This window comes from Argopecten irradians, chromosome 3 (genome assembly GCF_041381155.1).
Source record: "Argopecten irradians isolate NY chromosome 3, Ai_NY, whole genome shotgun sequence".
Lineage (NCBI taxonomy): Eukaryota > Metazoa > Mollusca > Bivalvia > Pectinida > Pectinidae > Argopecten > Argopecten irradians.
Window position 1 is genome coordinate 49,870,498 of NC_091136.1, and position 24,192 is coordinate 49,894,689.

Genomic DNA, 24,192 nt, shown 5'->3' on the forward strand with positions numbered 1-24,192 from the left:
GCACAAAAGAAAGAGTTATTGAAATTACAACCATGCACTACATAAAAGACACCATCAGTTCAAAAAATACTTTAGTAAGATTGTGTTTTAACAAAACAATAGAGTATAAAATTGAGGCTGAAATACTATGTAGGTACATTTTCAACATCAATCGAAACCTTTAAAATAATAAAAGTCTTAGAATTCTATAAAGTAACGACGTATTCTGAAAGAGAAAGCAGCTGTAACTTACTTGTGAGATGATCGTGGACTACTGTTCTCGCTACTGAGCGGTGAGTTTGACTGTAACTGGTGCCGCCCTTGTAACACTCCCACCGGCCGACCTTTGCTGTTGGCCGAGGCAGAGTCTGACCTTTTTCTGTTAGTATCCTCTAATGATATCTTATACCCTGCTGCTGGATGGTCAGTTTGACCTTGACCTCGGTTGTTAAATAGAGCGTTGGCGGAGTTGTGACTGGACCCACTGGAGAATGATGTGTCACTAAGGTTAACACTAGAGGTCTGAGAGTTCCCAATACTACGGTCAGGCTGACTGACCCCTCCCTGACCTTGACTCAATAAATACTTTGTGTTTTGTGACTGTTTCATTAACTCCAGAGAAAAATTGCCATGTTTCACAGCTGCCACCGCAGCATCAATGTCTGAGGGCAGAGAACTCTTCTTAGGCAGCTGATAGGTTGTGTTGTTCTGCCCTTGACCTTGTGATGAACTTTGACCTGAGGTCACACTCGGGGCACTGTCAGATAAGTGTATATAACTACCTCCGTAGTTACTGGAGTCCCCACTAGAGTTTGACTCGTTCCATCTCCGAGATAAACCCTGCGAGTAACAAAGTACATAGAAATTACTAATAGCCCTAAGACAATTTTTTAGTTCTTTTACTGTCTTCTCAGAATTAATGGACACCATTTTGTTTTGAAACACTTCTGAATGCCAATGTAAATGAAGTTCAAAACTTGGTAAAACATGCTATCCATACCAATGACCTCAGAATCTGGTTTCTCGTTATAAATATTATATAGGAAATTACAACTGATACACATAATAACCTGTGTCACAACAAAGAAGTGCACATGAAAATGATAACATTTCATTGCTATGAACATTGAATTGTAAGTGATGAATTTCATTATGATGGACATTAAATCATAACCTAACAAAATCTAAAACATAAAACTATCTTACCTGATTTTGCCTTGCTGAAGCACTATTCCATTGTTTAGCACTAGCACCTGTGAAACAAAGATATAATATATATAAACATACAAACTTACAGGATATAAAACAAGTGCTGACACACAAGAGTCAATCCCTTGTTATAAAACCTATCCTCCCTGTTTACGACTCTCTATATAGAATATCTGAAGAAAACATATTACATACAACAGCTCACCACTGCATGAAAAATATGATATATAATGAAGTAAACTATAAAATCAACCTTATATATAAACCAGATGTGTAAAAATATATACCAAAGATCTTTTGATAAGAGTCCAAGCCAGAAGAAGCCGGGACCTGAGAAATGAATTAATTCTGTGGGGATTTTGCAGCTCTGCTGACTGTTGAGAACTGAAAACAGTTGTAACATTAAAGCTATATAAGTGGTTGATGTATATGTCAGATTTATGATCACCCCAGACTACCTCTCTAATGATGTACATGCAGTAGGATAGCATGTGTAGGGGGGTCAGGTCACAGGGAAGTCTGATGCTCAGTCTCTCAAACAGGGAGGGGGCAGGGATTGATGGGGAAATGAGGCACATGGTTTCAAAGGGGTAGGACAAGAAAATCGAGTCCTATGATATTTTAAAAAGGGAGCTTATGTAGTTATTCAGAGCTTCAAAGGGGATGATAAAGCAGATGGACTCAGACAGTTTTATTAATTCAAACTCAGTATCCTATAGGAAAGTGTATGTTTCCCCATTCTCCTATAAAGTAAAAGTCTAGATGCTGGAGCCATTAATATAAACTTTTAATTTAAAGCTCCCCCAACATGACTCCATAGCCTAGCACCACACATCCTGTGGTAAATCACAATAGGAAGACCCATGGATATATCCTCTTTACCACCACATAGTTTAATGGCCTCAGGAAACGGATGTATCAATAATCCCTAAGAGGACAAATATCTATTTATATATAAACAGGCCATAGGACAAACATCTATTTATATATAAACAGGCCATAGGACAAACATCTATTTATATATAAACAAGCCATAAACAATCTCCTGTATCCAAAGTTTTCTGTATAATGATCATAGAAATTACCAGAACTTCCCATCCCAATTTACAGAAACTTAATTATGCAACTATTTTAGAACAAACTACTAATTACGCTTAATTAACATACAGGTTTTTTTTAATGTTTAGCCCTCCTGAAACTGTTTTTTTGTCTTTTCTTACACTAATCAATTCAAATCTGGTGAACCGACGTGCAGAATCAAATTAGTTTCAAGGAAGACATACTTGCCTATGCTTGTGACTTGAGAGATCCAGACTGTGTTACATATAAACCCTGATGAGGAGATGCCCCCCTTCCCCCTCTCCCTGCTCTCCCTTATCAGTGGACTATCATTGATATAAACATACACAGGGGCATGTGTTTATCAATCTACTCCTTATCAATCTATAGTCTCTGCTAATGTTCTCTGTATCATTCCCACTATGATTCATACAGAGTTTATTAGGGAGGGCCCTGGAAAGCCAGTGCATACTTCCAAAATGACTTCAAAGGCCTTAATACATCTAACATGGTTCATGTGTGTGCACCAGCATATTTTGCTAAATGCTAAAAATGAAGTTAATTACAAACAAGAATTTACATCAATAGAAGTCCACAACCAAATGTTTTATAACCCCAAGTCCTCAGACTATCTAGAGATCAGAAAGATTCTGTAGGTACCAAAACCATTGTTAGACAGAGTAAGAACCAAGGAAGAGGTCCCTAGAGATGTTACTCTCACCACTAATAGTAACCTTACAAAGTCAGATTGTTAATAAGCAATGAGGAATAATTATTTATATTCTTCATGGCTTCTGTCAGGGATTAACAGGCCTGTACCAGAGAGGGAATATTAGAACCATTAATGCATACCTGTGCAATGTTAGATTACCCTCGTTATGTATTACAGGTAAATACTAAGGTAGGTAATTATCACCGTAAACACCAGTTAGGGGTACATAGCACCAGTATACCATTACAAACCATATACATCCGAATTCTAAACCCACGTAGGCTTTTTTCTACATTATCTAAATGAAATTAATGCAATCAATTTATACAGGTATGTATAATACTTAGGTAAACCATATATGTATGACTGTCACCAAACGTTTTACCTGAGAAAAACCCGAGTCTGTCGAGCTCCACATAAACACCTGCCAGGTAGAACAGTTGTATAATCATAAACAGAACAGTGGCCACTAAATCACATTTCCACAGGAACAATGAACAGTTGTGTTCTAATTCACTAATTCACAATAATTGACCAGATCTTAGGGCGGATAACTTTTCCGACCTTATCTAACATCAGTCACAGTCAGTTTTAAATGTCCTTATTTAACAATCGTCACTCAACATTTATCTGGGAATTTTGGAACCTGATCAAACTTTTTTGTTGTTTGATAAAAGTATCAAAAAGTGTTAGGTTTATTTCAGACTTGGCATTTATTATGGTGTAATTTCAGGGACCGTGTTGGCAAGGCAGTGCTCCAACGGATTAGGTTACAGTGATGTGTGGTCTACCGTATTCAAATTTTGTTTTGGACAGAAAGTACTAAAACAGTTTATGAAATTTACAGTATCGGAGATGAAACTAACAATACAAATGCAATGTTTTACCGTAGAACCCACATAAAAGGTTAACACAGAACATTTCATTCACTAATGTAATCAGGGCATACAAAAACAGGAGAGAACAAAAGGTAGGATGGTCCCGTATCACTCCCCTGAGGAAGATCACACGCGATAAAACAAACGATTCAATTGGTTGCTGTGAGAAGAGGTAAATGTCATAGATCATAGGATGTCATTGATTGTCAATGTTTGGTTAGTAAAAGTGACAAACCAGTACACTATAGGTCTACTTTCTGTTCAAAACACGTTTGTCCTCAGAAACTTGGATATAACTATATCTACAGGATATGTTGCATGTACACAGTCATAAGAGAGAAGTGCAAACAATTTGTGTTTTAGCTGTGATTTTAACGAAGAAAATGAAATTATTAGTAATGTTAACTTGTTGACATAGTGGTAAAACGTAATCTTTGACATAATAATTAGGCTGTAAGAAATACAGTATATACAATATTTCCTAGATAAGAGACACTTAATGTAACAAGTCATTACCTAGAACTTCATTTTAACCACGGCTGTGATATCATGATATATAATTGCTACACACCGTTCTTTACAAACCTTAGGGCATCATACACATTAGTCCTGAGTTGTATTTATCCCAGAACATTATATTTACAGTTAAATATTTCATCTTCTTCCATGGAACATAAGAGTATGCACGAACTTCATGATTTAAAGAGGTTAAAACACTTCTACAAAGTAAGGGGTTTCTAAGCACAGAACTGCGGAAACAATACACAGGTACAAGGAATACAATAGATGTATCACAGTACAGACCTTACATGGACACTAGTGTTATTGTATACACAGATGGCCAAAACCTGATACCTATGATATATATATATACACATACCATTGGTGTCTTGGTTTGAATCACAAGATATGTATTCACATTTTTGATATAATTAATAGATCTAGACTGACTAAGTTTCGATATCCTTGCTCATCGATCACCATCAACTTTGATATAATAATCATCCTCTGGAGGCTCCAGTATGACACGTTCCTGGTTTGCATGTACATATACTTCCAATTTATAAAGTAGTTAAAAAGTGTCTTTGAAATAACTTGGTATTGGGCCAAATTTCAATTGTTTCCGAATAAGGTATTTTCAAAGCTATCTTTTAAATAGAGCATGCTAAACCACAGGATAGTTTTCCTTTGACAGCTAAAGACATAATACACAAATAATTGTATTGAAAACATAGTACTCATGAAAGTATTACATGTTTATTAAGACTTGACCATATAATTATTCAGTATATCAAACTCTAAATAGTATGGTAATATACATGCACAGGGCATAGTTAGCATGCCATTTGAGATCTTCATTTTCCATGGTTATTACATTAAATATCATTAATAGTTACAAGAATTGAAATGAACTTTCTCTTAAAATCAAAGGATCTTTAGCATGTGAAAGATGAATAAAAGCTAGCTAATAAGGTCTAGTCATTCCATGGTCTGACTACATTTTAAAAAAACAAACTCAATACCATGTAGCAGCTTATAATCTGGCCAAGAAATCTGTGATGATCTGATAAAGTATTACATACATATGTATACCAGTCCCTTGGCTGTGATATAAAAATAACCATTTGACTGTGTACTCAATACTCTTTATAGCTTAGTATGGTCAAACAAGGCTTCTGTCCACACTTTATTAATGCAACTGTGTTACTTAAGGAATGATTTTTATTTTTTGTTGTTTACTGGTGTGTAAACTGCATTTTTGTACAGATATTTTAAATGACGCGCGTCAACGCGTCATGTCGAAATATCTGTACAAAAAAAGCAGTTTACACACCAGCAAACAACAAAAAATTAAAAACATTCCTTATATTTACATTTCGACCGACCATTTCATTTAAATTTAGTGTTCCGGTGAAATAAACCTTCGTTTTTTTCAACGTTTTACCATTGGTGGAACAGCTAAGTAATTGATGAAATCGCGAAACAGCTGGCTCCAATTTGGCGGGATAATGTGTCAAGTTCCGGGAGTAAATGAAATATAGTTCCACAATAGCTTTAGCGTTTTTAATCCATTTATTCCATATGTTTTCATTTTTTTTTTATTTTGCTTTCCATTGCATTCAAACTGATGTTGATATGGAACCTTTGTCATAGTATATATTTTGGCCGAAACGGATGCGCATTCACATAAGGGCGGAAGTCAGTGTTTCGGTTTGTGTTCTTGCACAGCAGCCCCTCTGCGTTTACGCAAGTGTAAATGATTGCCGTTTAGTAAGGTCATATAGGAAAGTGAAAATGGAAATGTAAATATTTAGTAATGTATTCTAAGCATAATTTATTTACTAAATTGATTTATGTATTTACCTACATTCTGATTCGATCAATCATTGATCTTATTGCATACAAGATATTATGCTCCTTTGAGAACAATTCAAATCAAACCAAATATTAGCTGAAATATTTCACCAGCTGGTAGAACACAGCAATGAATCAGTCTGCTTACATACAGAAGCAAATAAGGCTAAACAAGGGAAACAACTCTTGAAGACTTGAAAAGTACTGAAATCAACAGTCAGCCATCCATACAGCTGACGGTGATAATGTCAATAAGCCTTAAAGTTCTTTATTACCCTGGTATAAGATCATAACACTCAAAAATGACTTTATGACTTGATGACATTTTACACACAAACGGTTTGATTAATTAATCAAAACATAATACACACACTGACAGTGTTACATGTAACTTACCAATCAGTGCGTAATCTCCGTTGTCTTTGGACCCTGTGCGCTCATGTCGAACATCTTCTGTCCGTGTTGTCATCAGATCGGAGCCGTGACGTGACATATGCTGTGAAGTACCATACCCCTCATCAACAGAACTCTTGGACAGGACAGGTTCAGTAAAAGCATGGTGGAGACCTGGACTGGCAGAGCTGATGTTGGAGATGCCCTGACGGAACTCTCTGTATTGGGGACTGAGGCCCTTCAGGGGGGAGGCTCGCATGTCACCTCTGTAATGTGAAACAGGGGGGTCATTATGTGTTCTACCTCATCTATGATGAATGACTCAGTATAGCATGTTTACAGGAGAAAATGTAAGCTGTGACTCTATTATCATTATCGTTGATAAAACAAACTGTCATATTTTTATCTTATTCCACATAAACACAATATATTTAGTAGTTGTACCTCTCATAAAGTTGATTTAAAATTTGTTTTAGTTTTTAATACATTTGAAAACATTTTCATGATACTTATGAAATTTCACACAAACAACTACAATCTTTTGCTCTAAAATTCTACAAAAAACCTTGTCCATAAGCTAGGACTATTCGATTCTATTCCAAATGCCAAGCAAACAGGTTTATCTGCCTTTTCAGGTAGTTATCGAAAGTAACGTCATTATTTTGTAAGCATAAATCATGTTATTTTCTCTGAAAAATATGTTGTTGTGCTCATAAACATGTGACATGACAATCATTACCTATCCAAAAGGGCAGATAATTCTGTAAAATGCAAATATTTATCAGATTATTTTTTATTTTTCACTCGATAAGATAACATCAGATTAATATACAACCCTAATTGACTTGATTTAGTCCTGTATTAGTCCCCCCCTAGTCCCCCTCCCACTTATCAGCAATCACACACTAAGCTACATTAAAAGGCTTGGCATTGACTGACCCACTTTGGAACGCGAATGGGTCATTATGAAATCATTCTCAAATTCAATGATGGAAAGTACATCTTCACTTGTTTATGCAAAACAAAACTGAGTTGATCCATAGATGGTAGGTCAACGTCATGCAAAGATAGTTTTATTTTTGGTCACAGATAATTCAATAGTCTCAGCAGTGGCAAAGGAGAAAAGGAATTCTATGTATCTAATTTGCAGATTCCATTGCAAGCGATCTCAAATTTGAGCAGTAACTATATGTACTCCTATTTTTTAATCCCGATATGCATAGGTGAACATTAAAGTCATATTAAAATTTTCCTTCCACAGACATTTAGAATTATAGGTGGAATCAGATGCTGGCAGATGAAACAAAAATAGTGGAAAACATAAAATACATGCATAAATAAAACCATAAACAAAAGACAGACAAAACTTTAGAGGATGTATTAAAATAATCCCAAAACCAAGGACTTGTTTTCAAACATCAACAAAAACAAAACAATAACTCAAATAAACAATGGGAAATTCTTTTAAAAGATAAAGGTATCTAAAAAGGTAAAAAGGAATATCATTCTAAAAAGGAATATCATTCCACAAACAAAATCCTAGTAACTGAAACAAAACTAACGGTCAAATATAGAATTATAAAGTGAAGGTCATTACAGCAGGATGAGGAAGCAGACAAGCATTGTTAGGTAGTCAGGGTTAGGATGAGTGCTGGAGGGTGGGGTAGTACCTAGTCTGGCCTGTCTTTTTCTGTAGTGGTAAGGTAAGACAGCCCCTCTGGGTTTCATATATCACTTTGGTATTTTCTGTGTGGATGGGTGGACTTCCCGGACCTTGTTCACTAGAACTGCTGGACATACGAGATTCTCTTTTTTGTTCTTTAGCCATAGCATCCGTGGACAACGATATTTCTCGTAGGTGGTATGAATCATTTGAACCTGAGGACATTCTGGAAAGCTCCCTCTGGTGGAGCAAATTGTGCTCTGTCACAGTGGAAATAATCTTCGACACTTCTCCCCGCAGATGCAGGTGATCCAAGGACCCAGCTAAATTTATGGAAGAAGAGTCGGTGAATAGAAAATCGTCAGAGTTTGCCGATTTTCTGGTTGGAGTCTCGCGTCCAGTCTTTGGAATGTACTCAGTGGACTTGCTGAAGTTTGTGGAAGCCTCTTTCTGACGTTGTTGCACATGCTCATTGGCTTGCATGGCAGCATTGAGGGTGGTCAGGGAGGAGTAGTGGCAGTTAGTGTGAAGTGTAGCAACACCCCTGCCAAAAGCAATGATATGTGACGCTCATCTGGTTATAATGTGTAGGATATATAGAGGGCACTGCAAACCAGACTGGGGTGGCTCTCAGACTGAGAGGGAACGTCTCAAACTTATAATACAGAGATATTGGCGAGGTGTGCTCATGTTTTCTTACCAGTTAGACTTTCTTAGAAAACTTGTGTTAGTATGTAAATCCTAACATTGAAAAGGACAGATGCAATTGAATGATCTTGATTTTGAAATACATAAGTCTGTATGATGTTGAAAATTACAAAACAATTTTTTGATAAATGACCTTGAAGATGAGATTTAATATTTAAATATGACCTTATCATCGTATGACCTCTTGAAAAACAATTGAAAATTGAAATTAAAACATAATATGATGTGACCGTGATTGTCTGTTATAAGGCTGCCAGTAGATGGTGGGTACATGGTGAGCCTGTGTCTGGTTTACAGGCCAATCATACAATGTTCATGGTACTATATATGTAATTATATATATATATATATGAATCAAAATTATGAAAAGCAAATAAGGAAATCTTCACGGGCGAAAATCATAAACCGACTCACTATCTTTTAAAACGTTCCTCATATTTTTCTTGTAAAATAAGTTTATCTTTAAAAACATTAAAATATGTGTGAATAACAGACACAGATTTGATCTCTCCATCCAATTTAGTTACAATTCTAGAAGTCTTTTAAAGTAATCCCATAAAGATTTCCTTCCATAAAAGAGCATGCCTCTACATGAAATATAATTTAAGTAGTAGCCATAGTTTGGTAGATGATTTGTTTCAGAAAAATATACACTGCAAAATCTACTTCAATATTGATATCCGGCCTATGATTGATGCTTTAAAAGTTTGTCAAGTGCTTGGATAATAAAAGACTACAGATTAAGCTAGGTAACCAGAGAATCATATATGTACTACAGAGAATTTCTCTCTATGGTGAGCGTATGGTAATCTATGGTGAAAGTATACTATTACTAACAGGTGGAGATTAAAACCGAAATGTGATAGAATTACCTACAGATATCTGTAAGTTCTTACATGATCTATCAGCTGATTAACTATGCTCTAGAAAGAATTAAAACTGGGAATATAAATGATATCTATGTTTTGATTTTTTTTTTATACATCTGCTGATAATGAAGATGAAATGTTGTGATGAACTGTGATATGGTATACAGGTGAACCTCATTAACTTGAACTTGCATAAATTGAAGATCCTTACCGAAAAATTCATTACATACTCAAGTGAATACTCAAATATTTTAATTACTCAAAGTGTTACCAATATTTTGCAATATATATCAGTTACCGAGGTTTGACTGTAAACATGTCCGAAATAATGAGTGATTTGAAGAAGACTCAAAACAGTTGTGTGTTAATTCACACTGAAACACTCAGGTTTGAAGAAATAATTAGTTAAGTGAACTTTGGATAGTGATTTGACTTTATAGAATTCACTAACTGCTTCTTGATGGGAAGTTATTAAGTAGATCTTGTAGACAGGCATTAATATTACTAATATTTTTTCACTTTAATGATACTGGTCCTGACCAGATATTTCTATTTTCCAATATTTGTATACTGTGAACATCTGAAATAAGAAGATATAATACATCCCCCACACCAGTCATGACAGGCTACATAGTCCGACCACCACACATACCTCGGGGTCCCGTCGTCAAGGGGATGTATCACCACCACCTTGACTGTCACCGACGTCCTCAGGAGATCCACCATTTGTTCGTGGGTTAACGTCGCTGATGAAATTTTACAAATCTCCACCAAACGACTGCCCTTCCTGAGGCCAGCCTCCCAGGCAAACCCGCGGGCTTCCACATCGGTGACAATACCTTCTGTCTGTATGTGGAAGCCAAGCTGTCCTAGACCATTCCGACGTAACGTCATGTCTAAGGTCTGCAGGCAAAATGTAAAATGTTAAGTTCAAGAAAATGTTGAAATTATCAATTGTTCTCTACATCAGTGCTGATCACTCCTTCACATTCATTTCTTCTTGATCTAATAACAAAAATATTTAACACGTTTTATTCTTTTCACTGCCATTTCTTTTTCTTTTCAACGCAACTATCACTGATTTATCCAAATATAATAATAACTATTCCAACAAATTCTACCAATCTTTTATCACAAGCATTTGATTTTTTATTATCAATCTCTAGGTCACACCTACTGGAGTGAAACACATCACCAGAAGAGAAACCTGGATAAATATTCATTATTATCTGAGCACCTGCTACACATGGAAACATGACCTCTGTGTAGACAGGTATTACTGATAATTCTATTGAGGATGATAAGGGTATACAGCAGGTGTTTATAATGATACATGATAAAGAGATCCTGACGTGGTACTCTTACAGCACAGCTAGTAGTCACACTAATACCACATTTAGCTACATAACTTTATGTAGCAAATAGGTCTGACGTATTGAAGAATTTGGTGAAATACAAATGATTGTTTTTATTGGAGTCTCAAGATATGAATTGTATCTATAACTGTACACCAATACCACATTATATTTACCTCACTGCCCTGAGATACAGCGGACACACCACATTATATTTACCTCACAGCCCTGAGATACTGCGGACACACCACATTATATTTACCTCACAGCCCTGAGATACAGCGGACACACCCATTATATTTACCTCACTGCCCTGAGATACAGCGGACACACCACATTATATTTACCTCACAGCCCTGAGATACAGCCTGTAGTCTCGTACAGATCTCATTCTGATTTCCTCCATCTCACCACTCTGGGGTTTAAACAGCACACTCTCCCCTTGATTGTAGAACACCTTGACACTACAAAAAATATTGTTATATGTTTTACAACAAGACAATACAGTAATACATAGGCCTAGTGTCAAATCACAAATCCTACGTTTGATGACATATTGATATGACAAGAACTTGTATTCTATAGTGTCACAGTTGTACTCTCAAAAAGGTTATCTTGTAGAGATTCATCTATCCCGATAGGGTAAATTGACATTCAACCTTTTTATTACCTTCGTGGTAAACTGTGATTACTTGATTATATTTAAACAATAGAATTGGTGAATTCTTACAGCTGATTTACCATTTAACAATTTATCACAAAAAATTTATAGCATTAACATTTTTTCATTTGTGGTTGCTCTGTAAATCATAAATATGAATACAGCAACAATACTAACAAAACTGTTTTGACCTACTATTGTAAAACCTATCTGATATCATGATAATTTTCTTCTGGGTACATAGTGAAAGTACACTCCAATGTTTCATGTTACACAAAACATTGGAACCTTACCTAGTGGCCTGAGAGGTCCAGCCTATGATGGCCCCGCAGTGGACAGTGAAGATGACCAGTTTACTGCTCTCCTCTGTGATGACCAGCACCTCGTCAGAGATCCCCAGTATACCGTCCACCTGAGTCGACTGACCAAAGTCTTCAGCCTACAACCACAAGGGTCAATGTTTACAACAAATACAATGACTGAAACTATAACCAATACAATGACTGAATTTACAACTAATACAATGACTGAAACTACCAAAAGTTCTCTCTTCCTCAACTTAAAAATTTTAAATTAATGATTGAATGTGAATCTTCTAAGTTAGAACATTTAGTTCAAATGCCTTCCAATCTGTCTTTGTCACATCTGTGGTAATAAAAAGCCATTTAATCCCATTCCAAACATTCTTTTCCAGTGAATACTGTAAACATGGATAGTTTTTGTGAGTACATAATTTGGTGATTTGTATGCATAAAACTTTAACAGTGTTGTTGTGTTCGCGATTAATACACTTACATGCACAAAAATATTAAACATGCAGAGCAAATTTTCCTGATTAAGCAATCTTTGCGTAATTAGCAAAAATGTCCACCTCACGTCAATTTCTATGATTATAGTAGTAGGTGATATTAACAGTTGAAATACAACGTCATGTGGAGGTCAAACAATGACTTTTTGTAAGACCACATGAAGTCATGATCAAGCAATGCCTTTTCCATCCATGACTTACAATAATACTCCAGGAGATGGCGCCACTTGAGAACATATCAGGGATGACTTTCTGTTTACTCTTCTCTCTCTTCTTACCACTGCCCAGTCCAAACTTACCTGTGGGATAAAATAACGTACAAAATTAGACAGACACTATGAACAAATATCCAGAATATATATTAAAGTATAGACCTTCTACAAATACAATGACAACAGCTTATCTAAACTGAAAACTGTATAATATAGAAATCAAACTTTACTCACTATCAAAATTACATTTGATGCCAAAATTCTTTCAAAGATCATGGTCAATAGAGGCTTATCACAGGCCATATAATTTTCCTTTGTTATACTATACTTTAGTATATTTTATCCGTTTTTCAATTGTCAACTGCCATCCCATAATGATAATCCTAACATCATCTTTAAGATGTAGATATTCTGTATGACTTACTGAGCTTGAAGCCTCAATCAGGGGTGTTGGACGTAACATGATTGAGGGGAATTTAGTATAACTTACTGAGCTTGGAGCCTGTATCAGGGGTGTTGGACGTAACATGATTGAGGGGAATTTAGTATAACTACTGAGCTTGGAGCCTGTATCAGGGGTGTTGGACGTGACGTGATTGAGGGGAATTTAGTATAACTTACTGAGCTTGGAGCCTGTATCAGGGGTGTTGGACGTGACGTGATTGAGGGGAATTTAGTATAACTTACTGAGCTTGGAGCCTGTATCAGGGGTGTTGGACGTGACGTGATTGAGGGGAATTTAGTATAACTTACTGAGCTTGGAGCCTGTATCAGGGGTGTTGGACGTGACGTGATTGAGGGGAATTTAGTATAACTTACTGAGCTTGGAGCCTGTATCAGGGGTGTTGGACGTGACGTGATTGAGGGGAATTTAGTATAACTTACTGAGCTTGGAGCCTGTATCAGGGGTGTTGGACGTGACGTGATTGAGGGCTAAGTCTTTGAGGTATTCTGTTCGTGTCCTGGTGGCCATCGCTAAGAACTTCTCTGACTTGTGGGCAGCATGCTCTGCATTTATCACTGAAAGCAATAATTCGCATACATTGATATTATTTCAAAAGGGTATTTTGTCAGCCATTAGGGTCCATTTTTGAAAATGCTCAACTTAACTGAATTAATTGAGGATACTGGTAATTTTAATTTGAGGTACAGTAAAATTGCCTCAAGGTGAACATATACAAATTTCTGCAACAAATTATTTCCTCAAGTCCCTGTGCGTTTGTTGTAAACAAATTTCCCTGTACATAAACAATGGTGTACACCTTAAAGCTGATCGGCCACTTTTAGTATGAATACTTATCAGAGTAAGGAAAAGACTTAAGCTCATCAATATTGATTTCCATTCAGAAGAAATTACAACATATAAGTTGTCTATGACTGCCCTATGTGTGGGCGTACAGGGCTTACTATAGGAAAACTATGGTAATTACACCAGTCAGTGACCAATGTTAGCCACACATAGGTTCCACTACACCAAAGCCTAGATAATCCAGCTATGAATATTTCTAGTTTCTGATCACCAAGACGACTTCGTACACCAAAAGGTAAAGCTATGGTCTAAACCAACAGTACTATAATGGTGGTTAATAGTACAGCTGTACTAACAGGACACGTCAATATGTACTATGTAACATTATCTAAATGTGTCACTTTAGGATAGGAAGTCATACTGGTATACAAGTTGATGCCATACAAGTCCTAGAAAAGTAACATTTGCTGTAACATAGCCACTAATTATAACAAATACTTACATTTTGCCAACAAAAAGTCAGCAAAATCTTGGGATTTGCTAAAGAAGGCATTTTCTGGTATATGAGGACCGAAGGGAGGGACATCTTTGGATCGACTAACAGCAACACTGTGAAAGGAACACACATTAATATATAGATTACACTGTTGGTTAGACTGGTCGATCACCAGCAAAGCACGCCTATATAGAAACATTCTTTGTTCTTGCGAAGAACAGAAGCCAAAGATTTCTTTAATCTAACACTTCACATTTTACATTAAAACACAAAATATTTTCATCAGCATTTTATTGATTCAGAACTGTTAACGAAGCACATTCACCTAAGTTGCAGTCAATTACTATATTAATTATATATATCTTACCAGTCCATCATCAATAGAAAGCCTAATGGCTTGTTAAGATGTATAGTACTGTTTACATTTATGGTTACTAAAATATTACAATGTGTGATTGTATATAAAGAGTAATGGTACTTCCCAGGACAATAGTATATGTATATAACAGACTGATTCTGATACCATTTATCACTAAAATTCATTTCATGTTTTTTAAAATCGTCCTTTTTAGCTACTTACCTATAATGCACATTTTCTGTACAGGGATTGTGACAGCGGACAATGATAAAGGCATGCTGGAACTGGGACCGTACAACTTTTGGCGTAAATGGTAATGCTCCAGGTTCTTGAAATACTATAGTTACAATGTCATTTCCTATATGGCGTTTGCGTAGCAACTGTAAGTTAAAATATCACTGACATCAGTCACAACTGTAAAGTTGACGAAAATTTGTTATAAGTATGAGAAAAATTTCAAATACTGAACATAAGGTTTAACTAAATTATAGAGCATTATCAATGTTTTGATAGTGTAAAGCACTGACAAATTGGTGCATTTAAACTCATTCACTCCTAAAATTTCATAATGAACTTTCCCAGCCTTTATATCAGTAAAGTTCAAATTGGTCTACAGGGTGAACAAATTCTGAGGCAGCAAAACTGCAATTAACAAAATAGAAATTTAAGCAATACTTTTGGTGCAGAGTTTGAAAATAAATGGCACTAAACCTGTTACCAAAATATACAAGTAAATATTTCAGCCTAACAAATGTTGGCCCTTACCTGTTGTTTATTACTAGGTGTAAAGGGGAGGAGAGTGGACACGTGGAACATGATCTCACAATTACTGAACGTGGCATAATAGGAATGGGTTCCAGTTGAATCAGCTGTGAACAAAATCATAACACAAAATTATTGCAATACTGCTTCTGATGTACTTCAATACTGCTTCTGATTTACTTCAAAACTGCTTCTGATATACTTCAATATGACTCTCTTGTATATCAGAATACTAGACTCATTCCTTCAAGGCTAATTTAGACTGATATTTATTTCTTATGTTATTTAGATTAGAAAATTAGAATGATAATAACTTAGAAATCTCTTTAACCTCATCTATACAAAACTTAACATTGTATTTGTAATGTAACAGTTACATGCTAACAGTTGGATAAGTACAGTTTGTTCTTTGTAGGCAACTTACTTTTGTTGTCTAATTGGGCCCTATATTTTTCAAATCCTTTTAATCTGACTTTCTGAGCTATACAATTTAAGAATTCTTCAAATGCTGGTCCAGAGTGTTCTGTAAGAGAAACATAAAACATTACTCATCACATTTCTGTCAATCAGAAATAAAACTTAAAACAACAGGGACAAAAGACTTTTATAAGGAACAGAAGATTTATTTATATAATCCGACATAGCATTCAGGACTTTCTTATAACAAAGAATTATTTATTATTATGATACACACTGCATAAGTTAAGACAATGGTATGATCTGTCTTCAGGTATTCTCTAAATGTTGTTGGTTCCACCACAGATTATATCTCAACAGAACAGGATAAGACAAGACAGATCATGGAAGGACAGGCCAGATCAAACATGGGGAGCTGTCTATGCTTCCCCATCATCTCCTTTTAGGACCAGGGTATTCTTACAGTTCCTCCAGTTAGTATAAGGTCTAAGCTTCTATATTTACCATTATTGTACATTTCCTCCTCCGTTGACTGACCGCTCCGACAATACATCACACCAATTTTGTATGTCTTTGATATCTGAAGTGTAAATAACAACTGATAGGACAATTTATATTGACGTATTTATAAAGTTTTAAGTAATCAACACATACAAGTACATTATCTCAACAATTCCCAAATTACTCCGACTATCTGATTTGTCATGATGGCGCTGGTCTACCATTGTTGGAAACCCACTGGTGATCACACTACACTACTCCACACTTACCGTCGTCGGAGACCCACTGGTGATCACACTACACTACTCCACACTTACCGTCGTCGGAGACCCACTGGTGATCACACTACACTACTCCACACTTACCGTCGTCGGAGACCCACGGGTGATCACACTACACCATGTTGTTAGTTACCTTACCCCCTCGTTTATGACCTCACCCCCTAGTTTATGACCTCACCCCCTAGTTTATGACCTTACCCCCTAGTTTGTGACCTTATCCCCTAATTTTTTACCTTACCCCCTAGTTTATAATCTAACCCCCTAGTTTGTGACCTCATCCCTTTGTTTGTGACTTAACCCCATAGTTTTTGACCTTATCCCCTATTTTGTGACCTGATACCCTAGTTTGTGACCTTATGCCATTGTATGTGACCTTAACCCTTACTTTGTGATCTTACCCCATAGTTTGTGACTTTACCCCATAGTTTTTGACCTTATCCCCTATTTTGTGACCTGATACCCTAGTTTGTGACCTTATGCCATTGTATGTGACCTTAACCCTTACTTTGTGATCTTACCCCATAGTTTGTGATTTTATCCCATAGTTTGTGACCTTATCCCCTAGTTTGTGACTTTACCCCCTAGTTTGTGACCTTACCCCCTAGTTTGTGACCTTACCCCCTAGTTTATGACCTTACCCCTTACTTTGTGACATTAGTCTTAGTTTGTGACATTACTCCTTAGTTTGTGACATTACTCCTTAGTTTGTGACATTACTCCTTAGTTTGTGACCTTACCCCTTATTTTGTGACATAACTCCTTAGTTTATGACCTTACCCCTTGTTCGTCCAGTCTAAGGAGCTGGTCGGATGTTTTCTGACTAGATAAGGACTGTTTTAGACAGGAAGCCTGTAGTTCTGGAAGAGAGAAGTCTAGGATGTCTTTGATGGGGAGGCCACGTGTGGTACTCAACCGACCCCCAGATGATGGGATGGCATCCTCCAGGATGGATCCTCGCAAGGTGACCAACTGAAGGAAATAAAATAATTATGAATCCTAATATAGAACTTAGAAAATATTTTACTAATATAGAACAAAGAAAATATTTTAGAGTCAGAGGAAATTTGTCCTTTTCTATTTCTTTATATACACTTTTGTTATTATCTGGCCACAATTTCTTGAAACAAACAGAAGTCCAAAACTGACTTTAGTTTACAAATAAGTTACATAAGGAGAAAAAATTAAGTTTTGACTTAATTAAGTCTGCACTTTTGTTTTGAGAAATCATAGCCCAGAAAAACATAATTCAAAGGTTTCTTTAGGTATATTGGAAAAGCAGAAGATAACATGCTTTGTTATTAAATTTAGAGTGGTCTCCCTTCTCTCTATGGGTATATTTTGGGTGGATCTCTAGTTAGAAGTAGTATAGTGAAGATTCCTTCTGTTTATAGTTGATATGGGGGTTTATATCTGTATAGAACAGATGTGTTTGTGGAAACAATAATGGATTATTTGTATATAAAGTGCAAGTGGAGGAATAAAAGAAAGTAAAGAGTGAATATATTTATTTGTATGAGAGTCAAACTAGGATAGTCTTATTTAAGAGTGTAGTTCACCTGACTCGTCCTGAAGATAATCCTGTATTGGTACTGGCCATACTCTGCCTTCCCTAAGTTGTTCTCTCGATCCTCTAGTTTCTCTCTCCTCAAACTCACAGCCACTGGACCCAGGTTTTCATCTATTCCAAAATAGTTCTGGTGGTCTGCAATAACAAGTATCATGTGTTAAAGGCTATCTACTCTTCATGGCATGTCTAATTCAATAAAGATCATCTTAAATAGCTTCCATCATGGTTTTTTTTATGTAATATTTCATTAACAGGTGACACAAGCAAAATGCCAGCACTTCATAATCCATCGTTGTTTTCAAAAACCACAAATGTTCATATAAAATTACCAACTTTTTTTATATATTTTTCAATCCCTAAAGATAGCTATATATAAAGGTATGCTAACAAGTCTGTAATCCTGACAACAATTAAACTATATACAGTCTGACAGAGGAGAGTAAAATTGGAGTGAATTATCTGGTGTGGGAGGTCCAGTTACTGGTTTATAACTTCCTGTACCTGTTTTATCTCCAACCTACCGGTCAAAACCCCTAAAGCCACACATATGTAAACCATTAAATATCCCTTGGATAGTTCATGCTTCTTTACTGTGGTCAACTACCCAACCCAACATTGGACAACAACAACATCATCCCTTATAAAGGCAGCCCCATCCAAGTTCCACCTATAGGATATGTACCAGGTAGATTAATTCAACATATCCCTGGTTATTGCACTTGCCAATATACATTACACTGTGTACAGATTTACTACTTAGATTATCACTTACATTTAAATAGTAAGTAATTTGTCCAAGATATTCAAAACAATGCGTTCGTAAAGACCAAAACTATCAACAATTTTAATCATAGATTTTAATCCTAAAGGGCTGTACGTCCCAGACCTATCAAGGAGGGGTCCATCCTAAAATTTCCAGGTCCCCTTTCTACCTCCGGTCCCCTTTACTCCCCCAGACCTGCCCTTTGAATCCCCTATAGACCATGTACACCATTGATGTAGTCTGCTCCCTGTAATGTAGCCCCCTGTCTCCGACCATATCTACCTAGGTTTTAAGTCTTATCTGTACAAAGGAAGATCAGTTTCTATCATATTAAACTGATGCCTTTACATCCTATACAACACATGCTATAGCTTCAACCCCTACAGCAGTCTGAACACAGCTAAATAACATAGACAGGGTATGTAGTCTGTCTTTAGGCTTGTATATTCAGGAATAACAACTCTGAATTGCTTATATAGTCTAAAAAAATCTTTTTGTAAAGTCTTTTCTAACAACATTAATTATTATTTACCGTAGCTGCAGTATTATATAGGCTATTGAAGCACCTCTGCACCAAAGCTAACTCCCTCACATAAATTTTTTTATTACAAGTCAACCACACCCTCTCTTCCCATGTCCCTTTCTTCCCCTTTCTTGCCCTTCTGACGTTCTATGTGCTTTGATTGCCTGTGATGAAGGCCTTTAACTAATTAGAATTAGAGAGATGTCCCTCTGTACTGTTACCACAGTAAAAATGACATGACAGACTTGTTATACACCCAGAGGCCCCCTCATACACTTTGCCCTATTGCCACTTATTATCATATTCTGTGGTTGTAATTAACTGATAACTCCTCAACCCAGGCATAAAAAACATGAAAAAATACATCTGTTGATTGTCTGTCTAACAGCTGAATGATGCTGCTTCTTCATTTAGTGCTGTTAATACAGAAAACATATATGTTTTCTCACACACAGAATTAACTCCATAAAAAATTGACAACATCTGATTTAGTTTGGTGTTGCCATGGTAACAGGAATACTTTCAATGTTGGCATGTCACCTTTAGCATTTAAAGCTTGCCTTTGATTGAGAGATGTGAGGGTGCCTGTATATGTTTGTAGTAGGTGTAATGTTATATTGGCTGATACTGTACATGTTGTGTCATAGTATTAACCATGGTCCTCCTCATACAACCATGGCCAGGTACAACTAATAAAACAACACATTGAAAAGTAAACAATTATTAGTGAATAAAACTGTGATTCTTATTTGAAAATTATTTCAAGATGAAAAACAATATAAATTTCATTTTTGTGTTGTGCAACACATGTTTTTTTGAACTCAAATAATGGCCACAATGCTTATCATTTGATCAAATAACATCCCAGCTGTTACAAAATGCCACTGAAAATAGCTTCGTATTGATTCTGTTTTTACAATACTTGTTGGGATCACACTGCCGAGACAATTACTTAGAGACAATGTATAACTATAAACAGGAGGGACGGAGAGTCAACAAGTAATTTGTGCCTCAATATATTAAAGGCTTTTTATAATCAAATTAAACATACCTTTTCATGAGACTAATTATATAGATACTGCCAGGGGTTTTAATAATCGTAGAGATTTCCTAAGATAAATTCTCCAAATAATGAAGTATCTGTGATGATGAGTAATCACTTGTCCCCTAGGCCATTATAACAGGTTATTATCTCATTTATTGGCTGAATCATGTTTGATCACTTAGTATATTAGCCAATCCAGATTTTGGCCACTGGACAATGGTCATTTCGACTGGCACATTATTATCTGACCTGAGGTCATTGTAAACCTTGGTCCCAGCCTTATTTCAGACTGACCCCGAGCTGTCCCTTTATCTTTGTTTTCTGACCTTTATCACTTGTTTTCTGACTGACCTATAAGCTATTCCAGTTATCGTTTGTTTTTACAGCTAGAGTTCTGTGGCCATTCCATTAGGTTGGGGTTTACCCAGGGATTATGTGTATTTAATGTAACATAGATATGTAACAATTTACAGGAATGTAAATCATCTCACCAAGTGTAAATATTGGCTGGATAGCCTTTTAATAGCAGATAATGTGGATTCTATTTACAGCACAAATAAGTTTAGGACTATGAGCATCCTGTCAATGGTGTTACAGAAATTGGTATGACATCAAATTCACACCGTTTTCTAAATATGGAAAGAAGTCTGCCAGAAATTGCCTAAAATGCAGGAATTTGCATATTGTGTAAGGACATGGAGCACTTGAAAGTGACAGATTGGATTACTCTGTGTGGCACAGTAATTACATAGTGACACTGATTAAATTAAGCCTTTGACCTGCACATTGCCTGGCTCAGTACTCCCAGAGGAATCAATATAATCCCGTCTGTCTCAGTAGCACATAAGGCCAGAGGTGAAACAGTTAATCACCAGACAAGGACTGAACCTGACATTCCGGCCATACAACAGGCCAGGTTAAGATCTGAACCCAGGGTCATACAGCAGACCAGGTTATGATCTGAACCCAGGGTCATACAACAGGCCAGGTTATGATCTGAATCCAGGGTCATACAACAGGCCAGGTTATGATCTGAACCCAGGGTCATACAGCAGACCAGGTTAAGATCAAAATCCAGGGTCATACAACAGGCCAGGTTATGATCTGAACCCAGGGTCATACAACAGGCCAGGTTAAGATCTAAATCCAGGGTCATACAACAGGCCAGGTTAAGATCTGAACCCAGGGTCATACAACAGGCCAGGTTAAGATCTAAATCCAGGGTCATACAACAGGCCAGGTTAAGATCAAAATCCAGGGTCATACAACAGGCCAGGTTAAGATCTTAATCCAGGGTCATACAACAGGCCAGGTTAAGATCTGAACCCAGGGTCATGCACAGGCCAGGTTAAGATCTGAATCCAGGGTCATACACAGGCCAGGTGAAGATATGAACACAGGGTCATACACAGGCCAGGTGAAGATCTTAATCCAGGGTCAATCATACACAGGCCAGGTTAAGATCTAAATCCAGGGTCATACAACAGGCCAGGTTGAGATCTAAATCCAGGGTCATACAACAGTCCAGGTTAAAATCTAAATCCTGGGTCATACAACAGGCCAGGTTAAGATCTGAACCCAGGGTCATGCACAGGCCAGGTTAAGATCAAATCCAGGGTCATACAACAGGCCAGGTTGAGATCTAAATCCAGGGGCATACATACACCAGGTTAAGATCTGAACTCAGGGTCATACACAGACCAGGTTTAAAGATCTGATATTAGGGCCATACGACAGGCCAGTTTAAGGGTTGATCTCAGGGCCATGCACAGACCAGACTCTGATTTCTCGCAAAAACTTAAGTCAAAAACAACTTAAGTCTAAAATTATTAACATAGATTAAGTAATAGAAATAACTTAAGTTTTGACTTAAGTCATCACTTTTGTTTCGAGAAATCAAGGCAAGGCTTGAGCACAGGGTCAACTAGCCAGAACCATACATAGACCAGGTTACAATCTGAGCCCAGGGTCATACATAAGACTAGGTTAAGATCCGAACTTAGGAAAATACAACAGACTAGGTGAAGGCCTGAACTCAGCGTCAGCTCAACTAGTATAGCTGTATAGCTAGGGCCATCTACAGATCAAGTTAAGAATGACATCAGGGCACTAAAAAGACCAGGTTAAGACATTAATTCATGGTCAACTATAGAGCCATACACAGACCAGGGCCTTTCCTTTAACCAGGTTAATAAGGCAGGCCAGGTTAAGAAGGGCTTAAACCAGACATTATTTCATCCAATGACCATAAATTTAAATATACAGACCAGATTAAAACCAGTGCAAGGACCAACTGCAACCACAAACCAGGTTAAGAATCGAACCTACAATAGACCAGGTTAAGAGCTAAATCCTTTACCATACACAGACCAGGTTAAGGCCTAAATCCTTGACCATACCAGGTTATAGAACTTATACATCTGGTGATGTTTAACTTGGTACTTGATGTAAAGCACAATGTTGAAGATAATACATCAACCATGAAGCTAAATCTATAGGTAATCTAAATATACATCAATCTTGAAGCTAAATCTATAGGTAATCTAAAAATACATCAATCTTGAAGCTAAATCTCTAGGTAATCTAAAGATCTCTGTCTCTATTTCATTAGATTGTTAGCGCTTTCAAGATGATTAACTCAGACATAAGGAAGGCACATGTTTGTAAAAAAACACTGTAAAGTTGATTATCACCAAGACTTAATCATAGTTGTATTGGAAATTGAACTTAAAGAACAATGATGCAGACTCAATTCACAAAGCTTATAATCGTGGATTGTTTCCTAAATTTATCTTCACAGTGCTATCCTGAATTTAATTAACAGAAAAAATGTGGGTAGCTGATGTTTTTTTTTTTTGATACATGATCCAACAACATTCACAGAAAGTATCTAATAATGAAAACTCGTACACCATATCCGAAACTCATTAGTCCAAACTGCCCTGTAATTGTTCAATTAGTTATCCCAGTTCTTTAACCAATAACATTTTCCTGTCGTTGACAGTTTTAACTGAAACATTATGAAGTTAACTCCAAATTATAATTTTTTGTTTTAATTTTACAGAGAAAGAAAAGAAACACATGTTTAGTTAAATTTAACAGATGACAAATATATAGAACCAGTCTAATACTGAACTGATAAAAATGCCAAGGAGAACCTTACTTGGACTTACATAGACCTACACATAATAGTAACCCTTTTGATAAAAGATTATCCACATTTACACTTATCAGAAAAGAAAATCTTGAAAGTTGAGGTTGACTTCGAGCTATTTATACAATTATACAGCTGGTTTCATACTGGGCATTGGCTAGCTGGTTTTAAACTGGACACTGTCCAGCTGGTTCAAGATTAAAATGGCCCTAATA

General features: G+C 36.5%; 1 protein-coding gene across 1 annotated transcript in view; it reads right to left on the bottom strand.

Annotated features, from left to right (window-relative positions):
• The window catches only part of LOC138318941 (signal-induced proliferation-associated 1-like protein 2), a 66,497-nt gene that overhangs the window by 8,161 nt on the left and 34,144 nt on the right, over positions 1–24,192 (bottom strand). The window contains 18 exon segments of the mRNA XM_069261768.1: positions 233–819; positions 1,186–1,232; positions 3,345–3,383; positions 6,589–6,851; positions 8,256–8,792; positions 10,478–10,728; positions 11,528–11,575; positions 11,578–11,644; positions 12,135–12,280; positions 12,851–12,948; positions 13,747–13,881; positions 14,613–14,719; positions 15,187–15,344; positions 15,730–15,833; positions 16,151–16,249; positions 16,648–16,723; positions 17,703–17,894; positions 18,482–18,627. Of these exon segments, the coding sequence (XP_069117869.1) occupies positions 233–819; positions 1,186–1,232; positions 3,345–3,383; positions 6,589–6,851; positions 8,256–8,792; positions 10,478–10,728; positions 11,528–11,575; positions 11,578–11,644; positions 12,135–12,280; positions 12,851–12,948; positions 13,747–13,881; positions 14,613–14,719; positions 15,187–15,344; positions 15,730–15,833; positions 16,151–16,249; positions 16,648–16,723; positions 17,703–17,894; positions 18,482–18,627 (3,100 nt within the window).